General features: G+C 36.2%; 1 protein-coding gene across 8 annotated transcripts in view; it reads right to left on the bottom strand.

Moving 5' to 3' along the window:
• PCDH15 (protocadherin related 15) overlaps positions 1-27,288 on the bottom strand; it is a 794,976-nt gene that overhangs the window by 137,010 nt on the left and 630,678 nt on the right. For all 8 annotated transcript variants that reach the window (XM_045877695.2, XM_045877694.2, XM_045877690.2 and 5 more), the window contains 2 exons: positions 23,260-23,400; positions 21,408-21,520 (listed from right to left, as the gene is read on the bottom strand). In XM_045877695.2, the coding sequence (XP_045733651.1) occupies positions 21,408-21,520; positions 23,260-23,400 (254 nt within the window). The remainder of the gene's footprint in view (positions 1-21,407; positions 21,521-23,259; positions 23,401-27,288) is intronic.

The following is a 27,288-nucleotide window of genomic DNA, read 5'->3' as shown; positions in this document are numbered from 1 at the left end:
TTTAAACTTTTAACACCTCACTAAAAACAAATAGTTGTCAGGTATCTGGAATTCAGGAATTCTGCTTTTTAAAGCTAGATTTACTGCCAATATAATTGAGAAAAAGCTCCCTTCCAATAAAAGAGGCAGTTGGATCACATAAGGCTCAGGAGTGGAGCTACACGGCTTTCCTATGAATCTTTAGAGTCAAGAGATCAGCTGGGTCCCCCTCCCCAGGACAGGACTGCTAGGAGCATGCTAAGGACAGTGGTTATAGCTTCAACCAATATGGATGGAACACGGGAGCAGCTCATGGCTTCATACTTGTAAAATGCCTTCAGAGACTCTTTCATAAAGCTTGATCCAAAGTGGATTTGATGTGCATGTGCATGGACATACCCCCGATGTAGCCCTGGCTCCTATTTATCCCCTCTACCCGGGGCAATATTTTGGGCTTTATTGGCCATTTTAAACAAAACCCCCAGATTCTGACTAAAATTCCAAAATCACCTAAGCTAGGGGTGCCTGGGTGGCTCAGTTGGTTAAGCATCTGCCTTTAGCTCACATTATGATCCTGGGGTCCTGGGATTGAGTCCTGCATCAGGATCCTTACTCCACCAGGAGTTTGCTTCTCTCTCTCTGGCTCCCACTCCTTGTGCTCTCTTGCTTGCTCTCTCTCTCTCTCTCAAATAAATAAATAAGTAAAATCTTTAAACAAAAAGAAAAAAAAAAAAAACAAAATCACCTAAGCTAATTCTTAAAAGCATAAATAATATTTCAATTGAAAAAACTCAATTATGATAGATATCAAATTTACATTTTATTATGTCATTAATCTTGCTATTTGCATTGTCCTTGCCTCCCCTAAATTTTACATGTACAACAGCTATATGTAATTTTTGATACCACACTTCAGTTTTTAGAGTAGTGTTAGGTTCACAGAAAAATTAGACAGAAAGTGTAAAGCTCCTATACACACTCCCACCACCAGTTTGCTCTATTATTAACATCTGGCATTAGTGTGGTGCATTTGTTAAAACTGATGAGCCAATTAAAATTGACGAGCCAATATTGATACATAATGATTAACTAAAATCCATTGTTGACATGAGGCTTCACTCTTGCCTTGTAGAGTTCTACGGGTTTAGACTGACTTATAATGTCATATATCCACTACTACAATATCATACAGAATCGTTTCGGTGACCTAAAATTCTCCTTTTCTTCAGCTACCCATCCCTCTTTCCGCCTGAACCTATGGAAACCACTGATCTTTTTACTGTCTGCATATTTTGCCTTTTCCAGACTGTCATGTGGTTGGAATCAGACAGTATGTCATCTTTTTGGACTGACTTAGCAATATGTACTTAAGCTTCCCCTGTGTCTTTTGGTGGCTTTATACTTTTTATTGCTCAATCATATTACACTGTATGAATGTACAACAAACAGCTGCATTTTAGTAAGAAGAAAATTGATCAAAATAACTCCAAGCCTGTTGTTTAGAAATAAATCTTTGCAGATAAAGTGCGACCCAGAAAAGTTAACTGCTACAGAATGTATATGCAAAATGCTTACAACACAATTTTCTTATAGATATAAAAATTAATTCATAGATATTTGTTTAACATTTCAATTTTTTCCTGAAAATATAGATTATAATAAATCTGTCTCAATTAAATACATTTTAACATGTCTGAATCATCTGAATAATGACTATGCTAAAATAACAGACTTTGCAGTTCTCAAATGGTAGACCCCATCTTTACAGTATAAATATAGATGAAACAATTATTCTACAATTTAAAGTCTATTTTTATTGTTGGGTTCAAGATGTAACAATAAAAGTCAATGCTGTATGTGTCGCATAAAGCTCCTAATTATTTTAAATACCGTGCAGTTTAGGATATAAAAGTGTTTGTAAATAGATGCTATAAAATTTCACTGGGATTCAATCTGGCTCTATTGCTTTCTTTCTACTGAGAGACAAATCTAATTTATTTTGACATGTTTGAATTCAATATATTTGCAAATCAGTATCAATTAAGGAACTGTTTTTATATCTACTATGAGGGAATTTAATGAAAATGGGAAGAAAAAAAAAAAAAAGCATCCACCAGAACTCCTATTATTGGTAATCTTGGAGCAATTGCATCAGTGTGATCTGATTTTACTTATTTAACCAAGAAAAGCAGTTTTAAAAAGACATGAATCAGGAGAGAAATGCTAGCTTTCCCATATTTTTTAGGATGGATTGCAGATAAAAAAATTAATAAAGAACCAAATAGTTAGATGCTATATTTTTTTTACATCTTTTCCAAAGGTGCTTGCTATTTTAAGAGTTTTGCTTCTTTTCAGGTCCATGAAGTGTCCTCATCTTGAATACAAGAAAACTGATGCCTTGAGTAGTAAACCATTTCTCAAGTTCATAAAACTATACGAAGCTAAATCTGCAATCTAGGGTGCATGTGTTCATTGGTTTCATTTATTATTTGCATTAATAGAGTTTATCTAATCTTGCTTAGTCATTGGCTCTCAACCTAATAAGAATTACCTGAAGAATTTATTAAAATTTTCAGATTTTTTTGTGCATCATGCTTGAAGATTCTGATTTAGTAGGTCCATAGGAATATCATTTATAAAATTCTGGCTTAAGAATTTACTTACTACATATGTGACCTTGCAAAAATTCTTAGCTTCCCCATTCTTATTTTTTTAATCTGTAAAATGGGGACATTACCTACTTTGGAAGATGGTGGAGTGTACTAAGGGACAAAATGTGGACAAAAAGCTTTCCTTAAATCTAGCATAAAGGAGGTACTCCATAAATTATGGCTTTATTAATACACTATTTTATGGGCTATACTTCTGGAAGTTTACCATAAATATTATACTGCTATACAAGTTTGTCTCATAGATGGGGGAACAACAACAACAAAAAACTTGAATACTTTAAAGCAAAGAAAACAATAAAACAAAAAGGCAACCTACTGAATAGGTAGAAATACTTGCAAATTATATATCCATAAGGGGTCAATATTCATAATACATAAAGAACTTCTACAAGTCAACATGAAAAAACCAAATAATCCAATTTATAAATGGGCAAATGAATAGATATTTTTTCCAAAGAAGACATCCAGATGGCCAACAGGTACATGGAAAGATGCTCAACATCACTCATCATCAGGGAAATACAAACCAAAACCACAATGAGCTATCACCTCACACCAGATGGAATGGCTAGTATCAAAAGACAAGCAATAACAAGTGTTGGTGAGGATGTGGAGAAAAGGGAACCCTCATGCACTGTTGGTGGGAATGCAAACTGGTGCAGTCACTGTAGAAAACAGTATGGAGGTTCCTCAAAAAGTTAAAAGTAGAAATACCATATGATGCAGTAATTCCACTACTAGGTATTTACCCAAAAGAAAATAAAAACATGAATTTAAAAAGATATGTGCACCCCTATATTTACCACAACATTATTTGCAATAGACAAGATAAAACGTAACTGTCCATCTATAGATGTATGAATAAAGAAGATGTGGTATATATACACAATGGAATATTACTCAGCCATAAGAAATAATGAAATCTTGCCATTTGCAACAACATGAATGGACCTAGAGGGTATTATGCTATATGAAAAAGGTCAGACAAAGAAAGACAAATACCATATGATCTCACTATATGTGGAATCAAAACACAACAACAACAAAAAAACCCCCAAAACCAAAATTCAGACTCATAAACACAAAGAATAAACTGGTCGTTGTCAGAGGGGAGAGAGGCGGAGGGGGGCAAAATAGCTGAAGGGGATTAAGGTACAAACCTCCAGTTATAAAACAAATAAATTAGAGATGAAAGTATAGCACAGGGAATCCAAACAACAATATTGCAATAATGTTGCATGCTGACAGATGGTGACACATATCATGGTAACCGAGTGATGCACACAATTGTCAGATTACTCAGTGGTACACCTCAAACTAACACAACATTGTATGTCAACTATCCTTCCATAATAAAAATGAAAAGCAACTTGATTTAAAATGCTAACAAATACATACCAATGAAATATCTGTAATTATACATATAACATACTAGAGATCCTTGTTCTTTGGTGCACATCTCTATGGAAGTAGGACTTTAAAATTTTATGTATATACTTGTTTACTGTGATAAAAATAATATGATAGGGCGCCTGGGTGGCTCAGTTGGTTAAGCGACTGCCTTCAGCTCAGGTCATGATCCTGGAGTCCCAGGATCGAGTCCCGCATCGGGCTCCCTGCTCGGCAGGGAGTCTGCTTCTCCCTCTGCCCCTCCCCCCTCTCATGTGCTCTCTCTCATTCTCTCTCTCTCAAATAAATAAATAAAATCTTAAAAAAAATAATGATATGATAAAAGCAAACATAATAAAACTGTTACTTAAAAAGTAGGACTTAAGATGAGCAAATACTTATTATTCTGGGGGTCAAAAAACTTGGTAACTTTATTTATTTATTTATTTATTTATTTATTTATTTATTTATTTATTTGAAGGGGGAGGGGCAGAGGGGGAGAGAGAATCTTTTTTTTTTTTAAGATTTTATTTATTTATTTATTTGAGAGAAAGAGAGAGAGAGAGAAACAGCATGAGAGGGGAGAGGGTCTGAGGGAGAAGCAGGCTCCCCGCTGAGCCGGGAGCCCAATGTGGGACTCGATCCCAGGACTCTGGGATCATGACCTGAGCCAAAGGCAGTCACTTAACCAACTGAGCCGCCCAGGCACCCAAGAGAGAGAATCTTAAGCAGGAGCGTGGAACCTGATGTGGGCTGTATCTCACAACCCCAAGATCATGAGCTGAGCCGAAACCAATAGTCGGACACCTAGCTGACTGAACCACCCAGGCACCCCAAAACTTGGTAACTTTAAAAAATTGTCCTCAGAATTCAGAATCCAAAATTGTTTTACTCTCTTAATCAGAGCTTATACTGGGAAAGGAGCAGAAAAGTAAGTTTACCTCTCCAAATAGTGAAACTAGTGTGCAAACATCTAGCCATCCTTTTTGAAGTCTTCTCACAATCCCAACAGTTTAAAGTTTTAAAATGACAGGTATAAATATCCCCTTCTCAGCAAGTTAAATGATCTCACTGATTTCTATTAATATTTATATCAAATCTCAATAAACTTATCTGCTAATGAATATATGAGAAAAAATTTAAATACTTTTAATAAGTAATATTGCTCTTGGATAATATTGTAGATTATATCTTAAGCAATCAGATTTTCCCTTCCTAGTTCTCAGTCACAGAACAATTTTACATCTGAAATGGGGATAATATTTTTCTTTTTACTATTTTTTTATACGTTTAAATCCATAGACTTCTGTCTTCATTCAAAAATAACAACCAGAGGGTAGGGTTGGTATAGGTAGAGGTGGGCTCTGAATCTTAAAAAAAAACAACAATCAAAAAATCATTTAAAATTCAATGAGTTTACTTACAGAGGTTCACTCACCCATTCAATAAATACTTACTGAATACATACCATGTGCCTGGCAATAAAAACACAAAGGCAGGAGAGAAGAAATGGATTGTGCATTCATAAAGCTTATAGCCTTACAGGCAAACCAGGCAGTTGTGTGAAGAATTATAGTAACATGTGGTAAGTGTATTAATATCAGATCCCTGATTATAAGTTCAGTAGTAAACATGGTATTCACCATTTATATTTTATTTTCCACACATACCTATAAATAAACAGTGGAATCAGGAGTTGCCTGATTTGATAGAATATGCTAGACCAGGCATATTCATTTCTGGCTGATAAATCTACTTACTAAAAATAGACTACAATAATACACACACACACACACACACATACTCTTAGTAATGATCTCTGAGAAAACAGTTTCATGTTTTGGCTCATTTACCTACATTGGGGTGGCTCTTTTTCCTTCATAGATGAATTTGTGCATTGGAACTTTTGAAAGGTATGACAACAAATTTAAAACAGGACCTCTAATGCCTTTATTTGTTATTTTCTATTGATTAGATTCAATGTCTGCAGTATTAAAGAGTCATAGAAAGGTGAGAAATCGCCATATAGAATCTTGACATCTACTAGGATAATCAAACAAATAACATCAAAAAAGGAGAAAATAATACATATATAGAGCATTTGATATTTCAATTTTCTACTTCAACAGCTGAATAAATACATCAAATATATGACTAAATAATAAAATATAGGCATAAAATAATAAAAATACACATTCAATATCTGCCAGAATTTTTAGGAAAGAAGTCATTTTTTATTGTTATTCATACCTTAGACAAATAATACACTAATGCCATTTATGAAGGAGGGTATATAGTCAGTGACTAATTCATTCTTAGAAGTGGGGTGCCATAGTAAAAACCTAACCATGTGGCATGTGCTGGGGGTCTGATGGGCAGGCGTTGGCAGGAAAACGAGGTGGGGCTGTGGACGGACGCCTGAGGAGGGGTGAGCACAGTGTCAGTGGGAGCCCCAAAGACAATGACAGAATAGTTATTCAAGGTTGGACAGATAGCAGCCTTTGTTGTGCAGTTGCAAAACCCTCAGCAACATTGCCACCTGCAGTCATGTGGAAGACACGAAGTTGGGAACTCATGAGGTGGCAGGTCTGGCTCAGGAGATTTCTAGAAAGAGTTCATTGCCATCTAGAGCTGCCTGATGAAGAGTTCCTCTCCTGTCCCCATCCCGTCACGGCATGGTAGGCAGATGCCTTCAGTTCACAGGTCCTTGAATCAACAAGAGCTACACCTGAGGGAAGCTGTCCACATTTGGATTTAGTTTAAGTGATGTGATCCTGAGCTTCAACCGTGATGACATCATGGGACAAGACTTGCAGATCTTAACAGCATAAGTGTTTGCTTATTTCTTTGTTCTTGCATGTGGGAGCAATGTAAATAATTGTGGACAAAAGGTAGGTTATGGTGTATGTTGGTGCCTGTGTGTGTGTGTGTGAGCATGTGCATATTAGGGATGGACAGGAGTGACTTTATGGGACTTCGAGCCTCAAACTCAAGATGTGCTGAGGGCTGCATGTGGAGATACCTGGCCTTGCCCCCAGAAGGGTGGAAGACTCCAAGAGGAGACAGACCAGACCATCTCCACGGGAATCTCAACCACCACCCCACCCACCAGCTGGATGTGTGTTGGCCAAGACAGCCCCGAAATCCCCCTCAGCCTGACTACACGTTAGACAGGCTTCTTCCTGACTCTAGGTCCCTGATCTCTCTTTTTTACTTTACTTTGGAGAACTCACACTTGTAAATGAAATCTCTGCCTCTCTGAGATATAGATCTCTTTAAAAGCCTCTTGCCAATTTTACAACCTAGGACCATCTTCCTCAAGGACCTGGGACTCCTGCTTTTGGAATGCAATCATCAGGGAAAATAGAGGCCCTTTGTCCCTGAGGTTAGGACCGAGACTTTGGTGGCAATTTCTCCAAATTGTGAAACCATCTCAGTCATGAAGATAGGAAAGGTGGGGGGCCCATCAGCAAACACAGGTGGCTGGTCCCTGGGCACCCCAGCTCTTAATAACTCTGCTTCAGCAGAGATGAGTTCAGACTGAGTTCTGGCCTCACTCCCCAACTGCAATAGCCTTGCACAAATTCTTCCTTGCCTGTTTAAATTTGTCCCATTCATGTCGAGCCTTGACAGTAGCATAACTGAGCCTAGGTTACTGGGCAACCCACAGAACCATGAGAACTAGTTAACTGTTGTTGTTTTAAGCTATTCAATTTGGGTAGGGAGTTCTGCAGCAATAGACGATTGATGCACATAGGAAAAATCCCACATTGAATACAATTCTGGTCACAAATATCCATCCAGGAGTCACCAAGCGTTTATAGGACACTTACCTTGAGCAAAGTACTGCATTTATAGGTACCGAGGATCATATGATTCATACTTGTGACAGTCCCTATTCATGCCCATTGCCCTAGCTTAAATATTATAGGGTGTATCCTTTATTCACATTTAGTGCCCTGTTTTGGGCAATAAATCACATGATCTTCACTAACATTAGACACTATGTGGTTATAGTTAAGAAATCTACATTCTATTTCATGAGATGAAGTATATACATACTCAGGTTTAGTTCTTTCTGCTTTGAATTACACACTTTTGGCATTAATATAGTAATTCCTGCTTTCCCTTGTCTGCAATCGGCTGGTGTACCTTTCCCTGTCCCTCTCTTAGTGTGTGTATATTTGTGTGATTTTGTCTTAAATATGTTGTTTAATGGCATTGAACCACATGTGAAAAGTTTACCAGAAATAACACAGTATGAGAAGAGGATGAAGCAAATAGTACAGCTATTAAACTCCAAAGCAGTTTGGAGATGGATGACTTCACCATTATAAATTGGTGATAAAAATGCCGTGATTGCAAATCAACATTTAAATTGTGTAAAAATCTATTTTCCATGTTGAATGTGGAAGCAGAGTGATCTTCCATAAAACGCCTCTGCTTATATCTCTTGTTTAACACCATCGTCAGATTCCTCTGTGATAATGAACAAAGTTGGTAATGGGGCTCATAGGAGCCTTCACAATCCGACTCACCAGCGACCAGTCTCACCCAGAGATTCTTATGCTCTATGCTAAGACTTTGATTTTAGAACATTCTATAAACACATGATAAGCAATTTGACTCAGTGTAAAGCTCTTTTTTGTTTGTACTGTTTTCTTGCTCAATAACAATGATCATTTGATTAATTTCTGCCTACCAAGTAGATTATGAGCTCTCTGAGGACAGAGACCATGTACATTTTGTCCAGCATTATTATTCCTAGTGCACTGTATCTGCTCAATATATATTCATTGACAGGATGAAAAGAAGAACAAATACCATTGAATATAGCAGTCATTTTATCTCATCTGTTCATATTTTCAATGTTTGTTTTCTCTAATAGATCATAAATTATAGAGAGACCATATTTGTGCTTAAATTTAAAACAAAATAAAAAAAAAGGTTTGTTGAATATATTAATGGACAAAGACGCTGGATGGATTAGTAAACTCAAGGAGAAGTAACTTTAATTTTTCTGCTTTATCTATCTCATCCTGCCTTCAACTGAAATCACAGTTCATAGAACATTCTGGAAACTTTCTCAAAGAAACAAGTCAACTATAGCATCAGTGAGATAGAAACAGGCTTCACCAACAACTTTGGTGTTGGTTCATACTGGACATAGGAAACATCAGCGTGTGGGATTGTATCTCTACACAACAATAGTAGAGGGAGTTATTTTGTTTATGAAGATGGGTCAGTGATGAGATCAAGAATAACAAAGCCATATCCAGTCATGAGAACCATGTCGCTTTAACCATCACATAGATATCTGAGGCATTATTGTTTAAACTAACATTCAAACTGAATAGAAATCCACTCTCAATGCTGCAACTAGAGTGATATTTCCCCAGGATTTTTTTTTTTTTTAATCAAGAAACTGGTGATGGTCTATTAACCAATGATGGTAGAGAAATGGGCTTGTGACATTTTGGATGGCTTAACATCTTTTCCTTCCTCATACCAAAATTTGCTTTTTGGCAATTTCTCCTTTCCACTTCTCTTGTTTTGATAATATGGTAATTGTGTGTCGTCCTTTCACTCAGAAGAGAGGGTTTTGTACCTCATCACCTGGGGACAGCCACAAGACAGGCAATTGGTGTGGCCTCTTTTGTCATTGTTTATAAACTCCTTGAGAACAAGGCATAAGTCTTAAAATCTTGCATGGCCACCACCTGGGATAAGACTACTAAATAATAATATCACGACATTTATTAAGCAGGTGCTCTGCACTAGGTTCTTCACAAAGCTCTTTCCCTCACATATAAAGTAAGTATTTTATCTCTAGGAAAGCTGGTCTCAGGGAGCTTCAGTAACTTGTCCAAGTTCAACCAATGTCTGATATCCAACAGCCGGGATCCAAACCTTGGTAACTATTGTGTCATTTTGCCTCAGAAAAGTTTGCATTAACTATTAATAAAATAAAAATAATGTGTCCTATTACATGTTGAACTAAACACTTTCTATAGATATAATGCAATGAAAGAAGAATGGAATCAGTAATCACACTCTTTGGGAAAACTTGTTTCAAATTCTAAACTGCTCAAACTTGAGCCCTTTGTTGTTGGTGACTGGCTTCACTCTGCAAGCAAATGTCAGACTCTACCATAACCTTGAAGATGTGAAGGAGAATTGTACTCCATGTGGATGCTGAGGAAGCCTGGGAAAGCTGGATGAAGGATTGAGAGAGTCAATAGTTAAAGACGCAAAATCTATTACCTTTGAGGCAAGATTTTAGTAGCACCATAAAAAGACAGGAAATGTTATCTTCAGGTAAAGTCAACTCTCATATTGGACAATAAATCTAAATTAAAATAGTAAACAACTTTAGCAAACAAGTAAGGCTCTCTGCTTGTGGATTTATTTTATATTAATAGCATTTCTCTTTTTCATTTTTTGAAACGAAGACGAATAGTTCTCCCTAAACTATGGTATTTATTGATTAAAAAAAATCTTTTCTCAAAATCCCAAGTCTAAACTTGTGTGGTTTATATAAGAATAATGGCAATGTTCCTCAATATAAGGTAATTTTAATTCTCTTGAATAATGCAATGCTAACTAGAACTGCTCCCTCACCATTTCCTTGGCCATTTTGATAACATTGTTTTCATTTTTCATAGTATATGAAAATGGACTTCTAGATTTTAAATTATGCTTTTTCTCTGTTTTTGCATATCAGGAGGTGGACTGTTAATCCTTTTTAGTTCTTTATAAAATCTACTCTTTTTATTCTTCAATATAAAGCCTCCTGAGAAACTTATTTTAAATATAAGTTGTATTTAAATTTTTGCACTGTCATTTGTTAGATTAATTCAAATCTATCAGCAAAGTATCAATTTTTTACTTTAACAGGGAAACCGAAAAGATTATTTTCTTTATTCAAGGTATTTGAATTTTTAAAAGATTTCAAGATATTTATATGTATAATATTCTTATTTTGAATTTAATATATTAAATTTGAATAATACTGGAAATTAAATAGGACTCAATATTTTTCTAAGAGTTAGCAAATATCAACTTGTTCGAGGTTCATAAAAATACCCTAGGAACATTTGCCCCTTTTATTTGGTATACATACAAATATACATTTTAAATTTCTGGTTTTTATGGAAATTACATTTTAAAATACATGAATCCTTAAAAATGAATATAAATGTGGCATTACATCATGCAAAGTTTAATAATCAATGCTGATACACTTCCATTTTAAATAAATACCAAAGGTATGTTTATATTGGTAGCATATTTGTTTGGAAAATTTGTAAATAATTGTCTTTGGTAAACTTTTTGATAAATTGTGTGAGGTGTTGCATTTCCCACTCAAAATCAATATTCACATTTAGACTCCATGATCTATTCCAGACATGCTGACCTTTCCATGATATTTACCTCTAGAACCGAGGACAAGTGAGTCCCTGTGTGTTTAGTCCATCATCCTGGGATGAAGGTCAAATACTCTTTGAATGCTAACTCACTTGACCTATAGAGTCAATCTATTCTTTTTTTTTTTAAGATTTTATTTATTTATTTGAGAGAGAGAATGAGATAGAGAGAGCATGAGGGGGGGAGGGTCAGAGGGAGAAGCAGACTCCCTGCTGAGCAGGGAGCCTGATGCAGGACTCCATCCCAGGACTCCAGGATCATGACCGAAGGCAGTCACTTAACTAACTGAGCCACCCAGGCGCCCAGGAGTCAATCTATTCTTAAGTAGTATGCATTTGAACTACTATTAGGATTTTGATATTTCTGTCTGGAGTAAATGAAAGATATATAAAATATATTTTCTGATTATGACACTATGGCTATTTTCCAGAAGATTCAAGTAGATAGCTGACTGAAAACCTCTTATCAGATCTGGCCATGTGGTGGCAATGGGAGTGTGCCCTAATAATCTCCAAGTATAGGAAGCACTTTGACCAAGGTTCTCTTGTGCTCTGAAGTCTACTGCTGTTTATATGCAGGTCATACTTCCTAGGGGCTGCTTGCAGATCATCACTGAGAAAAGCAGAGATGTTACAGTGGGTCCCTTCCTGGGAGACAATGAATTTCTCCAATGTCTGTCTATGGTTTGAGGGCTCCCTGATCATCATGTGGAACTTACTTAAATGACACAGCAGTCACTTCAATGACCCAGTAGCCTCGGATGTTCTACACAAACCTCCCTCCCTCTTCTTTCCTTGAGGTCAGAATGAATGTGGTTTGAAGGTTCCCTAGCCTTATTCTGCTTTCTCCTTATTTCACCCACACAAGTATTTTCCCTAAAGAACTTGTTACATCTCATTTTGATGTCTAATTGCTAGAAGAAGGACCAAAACAAACCTAGGACAAAGGGGCTAAATTTAAAAAAGGAGTATTAGGATTTCAAAAGATATGAATTAAATTTAAGATATCTGTGAACATGTAGAAAAACAGGTCTGGGGAAAATATATTTAAAAGATGTTCATATAGAATTTTAATATATAATGAAATAGGTATACTATATTGACATATTAAAATAAAGATGGATGAATTGAATAGATTTAATATACATTAATTTATGTAGAGACAAAAAAGAAAATCTTGAGGGTTATAATTAGACATTATTCAAATATTTTAACAAGGCAGAAGAGTTTGTTATATGTTGTAAGACATACTAAACTAGTATGAGAAACTGGAATTAACATATCTTTCAGGTTAGCAACCACATGGTTAATATCACTCTTTTTTTCCACATTAATAGCAGACACAGCCAAGTTCACAGAATTCTTTTTCCCAATAAGAACAATCCTTGTCAAGATACCTGCTAATAATTGACAGAAGAGCATTATTTGTCACCTGTCTTAAGTAAGGAGTTTAGCTCAGTTTCAATCAAAGAGCAGCAGAATATGCTACCCCAAAATAGGACTGTAGGAGTTGAGGACATGTCACTCTAAAATATGCCAATTTGGCATTATTGATTATTTTGAGCCATAGGCACTCAAAAAATAGCAAATGTAGAGAGATGCTTTCTCTGAGCTCCCCTTACCTGACTAAAGACAGACTCTCCAAAAGAAACTCAGTTGTCAGAGATTCCCTCCCCAGTAGTTTCACTGACCAGGGAAACTGAATGACCACAGGAAAGGACACCTGAAGAAGACACCACACCCAGACAAACCTTACCACAATCATACCTGCCCTCTATTCATCTAAGAACCCACTCATCTTACCTAAAAATCAGTTACTCTTCCCTGAGAGGCCTACATCACTGCTCCCCTTCCCCTGTTAAGATGTTGTTTAATCCTGAATTCTAAAGCCACCACTTGGCATTACTCATTTTTCCTGGGTATCTCCCATGTATACATGAAGTATACATGTTAATAAACTTCTCTTTTTTGTTCTTTTGCTACTCTGTTTTTTATTACAGGGGTCTCACCTAAGAACTCAGAAGGGCAGAGGGAAAATTAAATTTCTTCCCCAACACAGTCATACTACCTGAAAGAGGAAGGAAATGCTAAAATTGATGAAGGCTCAGAGAGAAATGCATAGAATATAACTTAAAATGAGTTAGAATTAATTAAAATAATAATCTCAGCATAGGAAGTGAGTTCCCAATGTCCATAACTATCTAAAGATTGAAGGTATGAGTTCCTTGCCACTGAAAAAGAGACTAGTCAACTTTGCGGCGAGGATATTAGAAAAAGTAAGTATTAAACTATTAGGCTAACTAGGTGATTTCCTATGGTCTGTTTTGTTCATTACATGATATGCCTTTGAAAACAGGATTTTCATTAAGATTAACCTATTTTTTTCTGCTTCCAGTGAGAATCAGACTGTGGGAAGTGGTTTAAATTATGAGATTGCATTTGGATACAGAGATACTTAATCACCTGGATAGTAATAACTCAAACCAATGATTATGTGAGGAAAGGGCTAGTAGTTGGATTTAATTCACTAAAAAAAGAAAGAAAAAAAAAAGAATCCAGCTGAAGAGACTTTTGAGAAGGGAGAGGTGTTTTAACAACCAAGGATTAAGAGATGCTATTGACTCTTTAAGAAATTTGTTTCAAGGAAAGGGAGAAAAAAAGAATAGAGAATGATGATTTGAGGTATGCAAACTCTAAGGGATCAAAATTTCTGACATTTCTTTGTCTGTCAAAAAGATAAACTGGAAGACCCACATAAAGCTGGAATGATGCATGAAAATGGAAATTTGTTAAAATTGTGAAACGTTGGGTTGTGTGTATGCTTCTAAATAATGTTTGTTTATAATTGTAGGAATGAATATTACACAGTCTGAAGAGTTATACACTTCCCTAAATTTTGAGAAGAACTCAGTGTTTTCTGGAAAATATAAGTGTTCATCCAATGACAAAGAGATGAAGCAAATTGATATCTTGATTCTCCATTTAACCTAATTAAATGACTCAAGGAGAGACTGAAGAGGTCATGAAATGAATAAAATAAGTGTTTCAAGTATTACAACCACCAAAGGGACCAAAGAGAAATAGGCATACACTCATCTTAAGAATTACTGTAAATCTGGGCATTATAAAAGTACACATATATCTGTATGGGGTAAATAGCTTTCTCATTATGAGATTCCTCCCTTACTTAATAATTACTTGAAGTCGGCCCATCAGGGGACAACTTCAGTTCACAGGATTTGAGGAAAAACAAAATCAAATCTTCTTTCAACACATAGAATGTATTCCAATGTTGAAAATTATAAATAAGAAAATAATGTGAGAAATTTCTCCTCTAGTCTTGACAGGCTAAATTATTTCCCGTAATATAGGGTGGTCTTTGTAAAATCTTTGAATAACTTTACAAACCACATTATTTCTTTTTCAAAGAACCATTAGCAGAGAGTGAAGAAGTTTTTAGATAGGAATAAGAAAGAGAGACATAACAATATGTGAGAGGAGGGTTTGGCTTTTTGTTAAATTGCTACTTTCACATTGATTAGCTACCCTGCTAATTATCTGTCATCACAAACTTAGCTGGCAGTCAAGGAGGCTTTTCCTTTAGTAAATATTAAAGGATTTACTCTGATGTTTATTATTTGTTGGTTCCTACTTGTACTTTTATAGTTTTAGAAAAGGTAATGATAGGTCTATTTTTGCACTCCGGCAACCAGGCAATTACCAGTAGCTCGAAATTTAAACTTTTTTTTTTATTTTTTTTAAAGATTTTATTTATTTATTCATGAGAGACAGAGAGAAACAGAGGGAGAAGCAGGCTCCCAAGGAGCGGGAAGCCCGATGTGGGACTCGATCCCAGGACCCTGGGATCATGACCTGAGCCGAAGGCAGATGCTTAACCATCTGAGCCACCCAGGTGCCTGAAATTTAAACATTTTTAATTCTGTGGAGAGAAGAATGGATTTTGTTTCTCTATATAGAACTGGGACCCTGGAAAATGTTTCACCAAATAGTAAATGCCTCCTCTCAGATCTCTTGGATGGTCTCCACAAAGTGAGTTTACATAAGCTTGTCTACTCTCACACTCTCCCTCTTCCTTTCCTTTTCCTTTTTCTTTTTTTCCCCCCTTTCCTTTTCCTTGTGATCAAGACAATTACACTCCTCTGGAACATGGAGAGAGTAATGAATTATAATCAGATAACCAAACATTAGCTTGAAGTCCAGAAAGGTTTGGTTTGGAATATGTAATATTAACATTTGATATGCTGAAATCACTAGAAATAACTTAAAACATTCAAAAACGTCCATCAGAGATTTTCTTTGAATTCAAACAAACAAAAAAAGGTATGCATTCTCTTGCTATTTTAAGAAGGCATTCTATTTCACCAATACATATTTAAGAATAAAAATGTTTCTGTACTATTCCTTCATAGGTTCATGTGCCCAATCTTGTATGTTCTTAACATAAACCAAGTCATCTTAAGATGCTGTAATGAGAATCTGTAACTTGTCTGAAACTGCATGTTTAATGTGCTAATTATCTACCAACACTATTTTCCCTTTTTCCCCAATAGGAGAGGTGGAACTGAGATACACTGCCTAGCAAGGGAAGCATTCATCCACCCTTTCAGAGCTGGCTGTAGACGTTTGCCTGGAGTTTTGGGAAAGAACCTGAGATGAGGTGAAATTTGCAAGCCCTACCTCACTTGCTTCAGGAAATCTCTTGGTGTGGACTTCTGCCCTTTTCCCCTTTCCACGGACTAAAATGGCAATCACTGGGATTATTCTGAAACACAATGTTTAGGATGCAAGACCTTAAGTTGCCCTGGGTCCCTGATGACAGCATGGAAGAGTTGCATGAAGAGTTACCACCACATGAAACACTCATTTTACACTCTCATGTGAGCCAAAACACATGGGTTCTTTTTCTCAAAACTATTGAAATATAAGGGTTTCTTTCTACACCAGCCTAGCCTACCCTAACTAATCTTATTATCCAAGATTTGGATTCACTATTCCAAAAGCAAGATAATTGGGTTAGGAGAGTCAGTCATTTTAAGAATCCAGTTCAATATTCTACAATGTATGAATATTTTATCTTTAGAGCCTTTCTTCACACCTTGTCATTTGTTGAAAACTAGTTTTTCCTAAGGAATTCAAGAGTCACTATTGGAATGAAGGCATTCTCGAGATGTATAAATAACATTTACCCCAGCTTGCAAAACCACTTCTCTTGGATCCCTACTTTCCATCTGCAACCCATGAGCATCATTTCCCCACCCCCAACAGGGACAGGAATCTTGCTTATCATTTGGTGTCCCCCCCAAACTGATCACATGAGAAAGTTTTTCCACCAGGAGCAACTTTGTAATGGAAGTAAAATTTCACCTCTACCCTTTCAGGGTTTTTAGGCTGGGTCTAAGTATGAAACTGACACAAGTCAGATGAGTAGGAGAAAACATACACATTTATATAAATTGTATGTGACAGGAGAGCCCTCGTGAGGAAATGAAGAGTCAGAGAAATGGCAAAACCCACATACTTTTGTATTAGGATGAACAGAGACAGGCAATTACGGAAAAGTAAACTATAGAAGGAGGTTGAAGGGAGCTGTGAATTGTTTTAACAAGGCCTGTCTGTATCGCTTCTCCTGGCTTTGACTCCCATTAAAGAATGTGTTTTTCCTCCTGGTACAGAGAAGGTATCGTTCACATGAGAGTTTATAGGTCCTGTTTTTGGGAGTAAAAGGGGAGATCAGAAAATCTTTTTTACAGCTGCTGTTTTTTTAAGCACTGTCAGCTCAAAATATTCTTTATGCCCAAGTGGCATATTCTGCCACCGTTTGACTCCAACACAAGGGAATTGAGGTCTAATAACATATGTAGCATCTTTGGGAGTTATGTGCATCCAGCCAAAGCAGTTAATGATTTTGAAAAAAAAAATTAAATATATTTAGGACATTCCTAGTTAGGTAGCACTCTTCCAATCTGTGATTCAGAGGCTTGGGCTCCTCTCATATTCCTACAATTGTCAACATATGGCTCCCAAGGGTCTCTGGGTGTGTTTTCTATTTCATGCGTCCATACAGGGAAAGGTTAAATCAGGCCAGGAAACAGTGCAGACCATTCTGTTCCACATTTTATTGGCCAGAACTCAGTCCCATGGCTCCATCTAGGAAGCGGGGCTGGGGAATTGAGTCTAGCTATGTGTCCAGAAGGACGAAGAAAGGAGCAGGAGGTATCCAGACTCTGGCATATATGTCAAAAATCTTCAAGAGCATTGAGAGGTAATTGATGAAGGTCAGCCTTAGGTCTTTTATCTTTTTTTAAAATAGTTCATTCCATACTTTAGGTCAAATGTAAGCTTCCTTAAATATTTAAAATCAATTATTAGGACTTATTCAAAATATAGCGTCTTCTGCCAATGTTTGATACGACTTTTTTATTATTCAAGTTTTCTAAGTATCTGATAAAAAAGAAAACAATCCCGTTCAGTGCCCAAGTCCTACTGAATCTATTATGCCAATTAAATCAATTCTGAGGACTTTCTTCATAAACTGTAGGGTGCAACAAGATTACCAAATTGCTTTTATGTGTCAGAGTAACAAATGGACCAGGAAATCAAGGGCATTATTTGCAAATGTTAGACATGTTCTTCTGGAAGGTAAAAAATTCTTCCACATGTGCTCATGTGACTCCTCTTAATATTAGCACCAAGTAATTGGCAGTGTTTTTCTTCTTTCAGTTAACAGCTTTATTAATAGAATCTATTTGTAGTCCGTAGTTCTATGCAGAGAAGGTAACACATGGTAAATAATTCATTGAACAAACCATTTTTATTTTTAAAAGTGGCATCAACAAAGGCAATTTTAAAAAGAAAGCTAAATGAGCAATGCCCTGATGAGATCTATGACCTTTGCCTGAATGCCACAATATTGTAGCCAGAAGAGTTAACAAGCAATGTGCTACGGAAGTCTGGAGGCATACCACTATTAGTAGGAAATGAGCTGTGGATGAAAGCCAGGAGAAAGGGGACTCCATTTACTCAGTTTTTTCACAAGGACAGTGTTAGGCACCACCACTCTCTGTCTTTGGGGCCTCCAAGGAAGGATTGCACGGGATGAAAACTCTGGAAGAACACACGTGGGAATTCTGTTCGGCTGAAGGTCTGAGGGATTTTTGGACCCACCCCAAATAGTAAGTGCATTTTTTGTGAGCATCAAATCCAGATAAGTTGGTGAGCAACACAGTGAGTTTATCCCATTTTGGTTCTTGAGAAGCCACCATGAACACGTCCAGGGAAGGTCTCTAGAAGCAAAAACCTGCATGTCCCATAGCAAAGAACTGGAGTTCACAGGTTACCATGCCAAGATAAAAGGAAGGTATTGGTAACAATGGAGAGAAGGAAGAAAAGCGTCTTTCAAACAGACTGACCAGGAATTCTTACTGTTTTATTTTATTTTATTTATTTTTTAAAGATTTTATTTATTTATTTGAGAGAGAGAGAGAGACAGAGATAGTGAGAGAGCACAAGTGGGGAGGAAAGGGAGAAGCAGGCTCCCCACTGAGGAGGGAGCCTCATGTGGGGCTCGATCCCAGGACCTGAGCTGAAGGCAGATGCTTAACCTCCTGAGCCACCCAGCACCCAGAATTCTTACTGTTTTAAATAGAGTTTACATCTCAGTGGTTTACATATGTGTTATGTAGAATTTTCTGATAAAATTACATTAATTCATTACTTGAATATTGCAAAGGGAGCTTTTCTTTAAAGGTTTTATTTATTTATTTGAGAGAGAGAGAGCAGAATGCATGAGCAGGGGGAGGGGCAGAGGGAGCAAATCTCAAGCAGACTCCCCATGGAGTATGGAGCCCAATGCAGGGCTCGATCCCACGACCCTGAGATCATGACCTGAGCTGAAACCAACAGTGGGACGCTTAACTGACTGAGTTACCCAGGCACCCAAGGTAGCGTTTTATAAAAGGAAAACACTACTTGGTTCAGTGTGGTAAATATTCCCAGATACTTTATCTGTCTCCTCTCTCAGTATCAGCCCTTGCTCTAAAACTTAACAATTCTTAGTTAGTTCTTAGAAATTATCAAAGCAAAAAAAAAAAAATTATCAAAGCAATATAAATCTAAATTTTAGAATACGACCAAGTGTCATATGAAATCTTCATTTTTCTTGAGCCTCAAAGAGCATCATTATGTAATATCTAATTTGTCTCTACATAGACTAAACTACTAAAATATCCTAGAAATCAATACATCCTCCCATATTGTTTTTTTATACATCTAAATATGCTAATTTGAGGCATTTAACATCTTCCCATATTTTGGTGGCATGGCTAAGCTGTATTTTCTTTTCCAGAACGGCTTTTATGCTGTTCTTGTTTAAACACGGTGAGGTGTTTCTCCAACACACTTGCTTAGCACTGAGCTCCTACCATTGTGTCTTCAGACTGTATTGTATTGTTCATATAATGTTTAGTGTCCACGCATAGTTGTGAGCCTCTGGAGCTCCAGGACTGGATGCCATTTAATGCTATGTCCAGAAGAAGGAAATAGTAAATAAGTAGTATGTGGTGAGTCTCCTTCAAATATTTGTGGGGAAACTTCTCTTATGGGTTCTAATATTCTAATACAAGTACATTCATGTTTTCACTTAAAGAAAACAATATCATGAAAGAAAGTTCTATATTTTCAGAAAAGCATTATAAATCTTACACTCATATGCGATCATGAAGCAATCATAAAATACAGTACATTTAATTTTATTATTTTTAAAATAAATTTTTCACTTCCTAAGAATATCTATCTATCTATCTATCTATCTATCTATCTATCTATCTATCTATCTACCTACCTACCTACCTACCTGCCTGCACACGTGCTGTGGACTGAACTGTGTCCGCCTAAAATCAATATGTTGAAGCCCTTAACCCTCAATGGCATGGTATTTGAAGATGAGGCCTTTGAGAAGTAATTAGATTTAGATGAGGTCATGAGGGTGGGGCACTAATCTTGGGATTGGTGCCCTTACAAGAAGAGACACCAGGGTGCTTGCTTTGTCTCACTCTCCTCTATGTGCGGACTCAACGAGGACGCAGACATCCGCAAGCCAAGAAGAGGGCTCTCACCAGAACCTGACCATGGTTGTGCCCTGACCCCAGCCTTCCAGCCTCTGGAACTGTGATAAAATAAATTTGCGTTTGAGCTACCTGGTCTGTGGGATTTTGTGATGGCACCCAGACTTAAGACAGTATATATACTAGTTTGATAGCTATAATACATAATATATATCATACATATAAACACACACACATACATTCTCTCTTTCTCTTTCACTGATTATTTGAGAAATATTTCAGATCCATGTCAAATTATGGATATGGCAATAACAAGAAACTAAATGTCTACTACTTCTTGCCACTGAGATTATTAATTAGTTGCAGTTTAAACCCCAAAATATAATGTTTTATTTTTCAAAGGTTACATTAATTATTTTTAAAGATTTTATTTATTTATTTATTTTAGAGAGAGAGAGACAGAGACAGAGAGAGAGCCAGCAGGCAGAGGGAGAGGGACAAGCAGATTCTGCACAAAGTGCAGAGCCTCATGAGGGGTTTGATCTCACCACCCAGAGATCATGACCTGAGCCGAGAGACACTTAACAGACTGAGCCACCCAGGTGCCCCAATACATTAGTTACTTTTAAAAGCTCCATTATTCATGAAAGCATTACTAAAACTGGTATTTTTAGACTAAATTATCATTTTGACTATATTAACTTTAAAGATAAATGTAATATTATGCTAATTTAGAAAAACTTAAATGAGAATTGGAAGGCTTCATTGATCAATCCAAATCGCCTCAGTTTTGAGAGGCCAAAACAGAACAACACAAAAAACTGTTACATAATACAAAAACCGATAGGAACCAGTACCTATATTCCTCTTGCGTGAAGCGTGGGATTTCTCCAGGATGTAAGACAAGAATTTTCACTGTGGCGCTGCTGGACATCACAGGCTCACCATCATCAAAAGCAACAACCACCAGCTTAAAAAGTAATAAAAATTCATGTTAAAGATGATTAACAAGAAGAAAGTAAAGCATCTTTTTTTTTTTTTTTAATATATAAAGCATCATTTTTAATCACTGGACTGCTTGGCTCCAGGAGGGGAGGAATGATCACTTCCTCACTGTCTTTCAGGGAGCAGGCTCTAGATGAGGGTATGTTACATAGATTCTCACTTACTCTTCACAACAATACCACCAGGTGGGTGTTTCATTTTCATTTCCTAGACAAGAAAACTCATAAATGCTATGATAAAACACCAGTAAAACAGGTACATCTCTCCAGTGATTAAACTGATCTTTCCTCCACAGTTCCACTGGTGCCCACAGTAAAAACATGGGCCATTATGAGCACCGACACTTATTTAAAAAGTGTTAAATTCAGTCACATCGATAGCAAAGAGCTAATTAGCTTCCTTATAAAAGGAAATTAATTTTTACAGTGAATTAATTGTCTGCAAGATTATAGGGCAGAAATACTTCACTCTGGAGGATAAAACTGGAAATCTTTAACAGTTTAACACACTTAGATATACACTCTCTTAAAAATATATAAAACCAAGTTCATACTGTATAGTAGGAACTGTTCAAAGGATACAAACTGCAGAAAAGCTTTTATCTCAAGATGTCTCAAGTAATAATATTTATTACCACAATATTGTTTATAATTGATCTATTTTGGATAACATATATTATTATGTCAAGAAGAATTCTTCATTTAAGAAATGTTAAATATTTTCAATATTATGTGTTTCTCTGGAATGTGCATAATTTTGGAACCTGCAGGCTACTAATTTAAACCAATTCAACCTAGACCATGAAACCATAACTAAGGCTCATCCTTGGGCCCATGATTTACCCTTGGGTTAACACTTTACAAACAGAACAATTGCTCCCACAGTGGTAGGATTCTGTGAGGCACAGTACTCACTGACACGCACAAGGTTAACCAACGAGGGCATTTCCTCAATGCAGGGTCACAGGCTTTATTCACAACAAAAGAAATTATTCTAAGTAATTACAGAAAATGGTAACACTCAAACATTTAATAAAATAGATTATTTATGATAATAGTAAATGGTAGTAATATTTCAAATTTTCCTGAAGTATAACTTAACGTGAGTATATAAACTTGATTCAATAATTTTGCCTCTCAGTACTTACATTAAGGAAAAATGTCAGGGAAGTGGCAGATAATATTTGCACAAGGAGTTTCACAACAGCAAATATTATTATAACAAAAAAATGAGAAATAGCCTAATTATCCATCAACAAAGTGTTAGGCAAAAAAAAATAATAGTGCATTCATACAGTAGAACATCACTCAACCATTAAAAAAATACCATTAACAGTATTTATTGTCCTGGGTAATATATTATTAAGTAAAAAAAGTGGTATGAATAATAGGATCATATTATTTTCAAACACATATGTGTATACTTGCATTTGTATGGGATGTCATCATAAGGATAGATATTAAACTGCTAAATTCTAGTTATCTCCAAGATGTGAAAGATGAAGTATTTTTTTTCTTTCTGCTTAACTCTATTTTCTAAGTATCCGTGGTAAAATATACATTACTTTTTAATTTAAAAAATAACTGAAAGGAGAAAAATGGAAACAAGTATGGTCATCTGTTAAACTGTACTCTCAAAAGTATCAATATCAATATTTGATATTAAATATCAAATAGATAACGGTAAGGAAAACACTGCACTGACCTTAAAAATTGTTGTAGGCTCTTCGTTAAGATTGACTCGAGTTATTACTCTTCCAGAATCTTCTTCTACGTCAAAAATACTGGCAGGATAAGGAAACTGGACATCATCTACTCTGTACCTCACATGACTTGCACGTAACCCCTAAAATGAAATTATATATTACTAATTCACTTTCACAAAATGAAAACAAAGGGTATTGATGATGCCAAACTGATCTATAAAACGCATGGCCTTCTAGAAGTGAAAAATCATATTTAGCATTCACACTTCCAGGTTTGAACTGCAGCAGAATCTCTGTTTCTTGTGGATGACTCCACCTGAATCAATGAAGTATCTTCACTACCTGTTATTCAAAATTATTTATGTAAAAGAATGAATTAATGTTTGCCTTGGGCATCTTCTCTTCCACTTTCCTTTAATTATAGGAATCTCATCTGACCTAAACCCCATGTCTGCTTGGTAGTTTCCCTTCTGAGACAATTATGAATGATGTTCTTTTATTGTGCCTATGTAAACTCTGACACTGAGAGAATGATGGAGTGTGGAGGTCTGTTGTAAAGTGGAGGGATGGGTACACAAGTGGAGGAGACAAGAACTATTTACCAGTTGCTCTGTTCTGTTAAACATGCTAGGTTTTTTCATAAATAAATTAATCCTCACAACAATCCTTTAGGATAACATTACTAATGATGATGATAGTAATAATAATAAAATAATGATAGCTAACATTTGTTTTTGTTTGTTTGTTTTTTTCTTTTTTAAAGATTTTATTTATTTATTTGACAGAGAGAGACACAGCGAGAGAGGGAACACAAGCAGGGGGAGTGGGAGAGGGAGAAGCAGGCTTTCCGCTAACAGGGAGCCCAATGATAGCTAACATTTGTTGAATGCTTATTATGTCCAAGAACTATACTACAGATGATACATGTATACTCTACCGCCCATTTTTTATTTTTAGTTAATGAACTTGAGGCTTATAGGGAGTGAAAGGATGTGGAATTGTCCCAGATATAGACCAAGATAAGTCAGGATATTTAAAAAAAAAAAGAAGTTGATATTTGATAGATTTTTAAAGACTACAGTAAAAATAGTCAAAACTGTTGGGCATCCTCACTTACATCAGAGTTTACATTGGTCTTATTTTGAGTTATATAAAGTGACATTGGAATTACATAATCTTTTCCATGCTAAAGCCAGCCCTTGAGGTCAAGTAAACAATTTGGGCACAGAGCTAGTATGTGGTAGATTTGACCACAAACCTGAACAGACACTGTATAAGCCACTAAATTCCTTGAAGTAAAGCACTCCCAAGGCTCAGGTACAGGCATGTGTACCTTCTCTACCTCTATATTCAGCCTCTGCAATCTCTTCCAGTCTCGTGCCTCTAAACAACTTCTATGTGTTCATAACTCCCATTTAAATTATGGCTACACTCATCTTTTAAACTCCAAAGTAATATATACAATGCTCAACTTAAGTGTTCTATTTTTAACTCAACATATCCCAAACCAGCATCCTGATTTCTCTCCCAAACATATACCTTCTCCACTCTAAATCAATGGCTCCACCTTTTACCAAGTTGGTCTCTCTGAAAGCCTAGGGATGGCCAATGACACTTCTCTTTCTCTTGGACTCCGCAACCAAACTGTCCTCAAGTCCTGCTAATATCTCAATGAAAGCATGCCTAATATAGATCATCCTTATCTCCTCTATCTACTTGTTTCCTGCAGTGGACTCCTAACTGACTTTCTGCTTCTATTCTATTAAAGTTATCTTTAAAAACATAAACCTTCCCTGAGATATAAAAATATAAACCATAAATTGACAGCTTTCTCCCTAAGATCAGGAATAAGACAAGGATGTCCACTCTCACCACTTCTATTCAACCCAGAGCTAGGAGTCCCAGCCACAGCAATCAGACAAGAAAAAGAAATAAAAGGTAACCAAACTGGTAAGGAAGAAGTAAAATTCATTATTTGCAAATGACATGATATTATATAGAGAACCCTAAAGACTCCACCAAAATAGTACTAGAACTGATAAATGAATTCAGTAAGGTCTCAGGATACAAAATCAATATACAGAAATCCTTTGCATTTCTATATATTAATAATGAAATAGCAGAAAGAGAAATTAAGAAAACAGTCCCATTTACAATTGCATCAAAATTAATAAAATACCTAAGAATAAACTTAACTAAAGAGGTGAAGGACTAGTACTCTGGAAACTATAAACCACTGATGAAAGCAACTGAGGTGACACAAACGAATGGAAAAGTATTCTATACTCATGGATTGGGAGAATAAATATTGTTAAAATGTCCATACCACCAACAATCTACAAATTTCAGGTAATCCCTCTCAAAATACCAAAAATATTTTTCACAGAACTAGAAAAAACAATCATATAATGTATATGGAACCAGAAAAGACCTTAAATAGCCAAAGCAATCTTGAAAAAGAAGAACAAAACTGGAGGTATCACAATCCCAGATTTTAAAATATACTACACAAAGCTATAGGAATCAAAATAGTATGGTACTACCATAAAAATAGACACATAGATCAATGGAACAGAACAGAAAACCCAGAAATAAACCCACGATTATATGGTCAATTAATTTTTGACCAAGGAGGCAAAAATATGCAATGGGAGGGGCACCTGGGTGACTCAATCGGTTAAGCATTGACTCTTGGTTTTGGGTCAGGTCATGATCTCAGGGTCCTGGGATCAAGCCCCAAGTTGGGCTCTGTGCTCAGCGGGGAATCAGCTTGAGGATTTGTTTCCCTCTCCCTCTGCCCCTCCCCCTGCTTGCGAGCTCTCTCTCTCTCTCTAAAATAAATAAATCTTTAAGAAAAATAATATGCAGTGGGAAAAAGTCTCTTCAACAAATGGTATTGGGAAAACTGGACAGCAACATGCAAAAGAATGAAAATGGATTACTTTCTTATACCATATATAAAAATAAATTCAAAATGGGTTAAAGAGTTAAATGTGATACTTAAAACCATAAAAATCCTAGAAGAGAGCACAGACCGTAATTTCTCCAACATTTTTTTCTAGATATGTCTCCTGAGGCAAGGGAAAATAAAAGCTTCTGCACAGCAAAGGAAATGATAAACAAAACTAAAAGACAACCTACTGAATGGGAGAAGATATTTGCAAAAGACATAACTGATTAAGGGTTAATTAGCATCCAAAATATATCAAGAACTTAAGCAACTTAACACCAAAAAACCCAAATAATCCAATTAAAAATGTGCAGAAGACATGAACAGATACTTGTCAAAGATAAACAAATGGCCAAAGACGCATGAAAAGATGCTCAACATCATTCATCAGCAGGGAAATGCAAATCAAAACTACAATGAGATATCACCTCTCACCTGTCAGAATGGTGAAAATAAAAAACACAAGAAACAATAGGTGTTGGTGAGGATGTGGAGAAAAAGGAACCCTCATGCACTGTTTGTGGGAATACAAACTGGTGCCACCACTATGGAAAACAATATAGAGGCTCTTCAAAAAATTAAAAATAGAGCTTCCCTATGATCCAGCAATTCCACTACTGGAATTACCAAAGAATACAAAAATACTAATTCAAAAAGATATATGCGCCCCTATGTTTTTAGCAGCATTATTTACAATAGCCAAGATATGGAAGCAACCCAAGTGTCCACTGATAGATGTAATTACATATTATATACTGGAATATTATTCAGCCACAAAAAAGGATGAGATCTTGCCATTCGTGACAACATGGATGAACCTAGAGGGTGTTATGCTAAGTGAAATAAGTCAGAATAAGAAATAACAAATAACCATATGATGCACTGACATGTGGAACCTAAAAAACAAAACAAATGAATAAACAAACGAAAAGCAGAATCAGACCCATAAATACAGAGAACAAACAGAGGGTTGCCAGAGGGAAGGAGGTGGGGGGATGGGCAAAATGGGTGAAGGGGAGGGGAGACACAGGCTTCCAGTTATGGGATGAGTAAGTCAGGAGGATGAAAGGCACAGTAT

This window comes from Mirounga angustirostris, unplaced genomic scaffold (assembly GCF_029215605.1).
Source record: "Mirounga angustirostris isolate CCGP_5_RB_7025 unplaced genomic scaffold, mMirAng1.0.hap1 SCAF_6, whole genome shotgun sequence".
In the NCBI taxonomy this organism is placed as follows: Eukaryota; Metazoa; Chordata; class Mammalia; order Carnivora; family Phocidae; genus Mirounga; species Mirounga angustirostris.
Note: the sequence above shows the minus strand (reverse complement) of the source record. Positions and strands in the feature narration are given on the sequence as shown.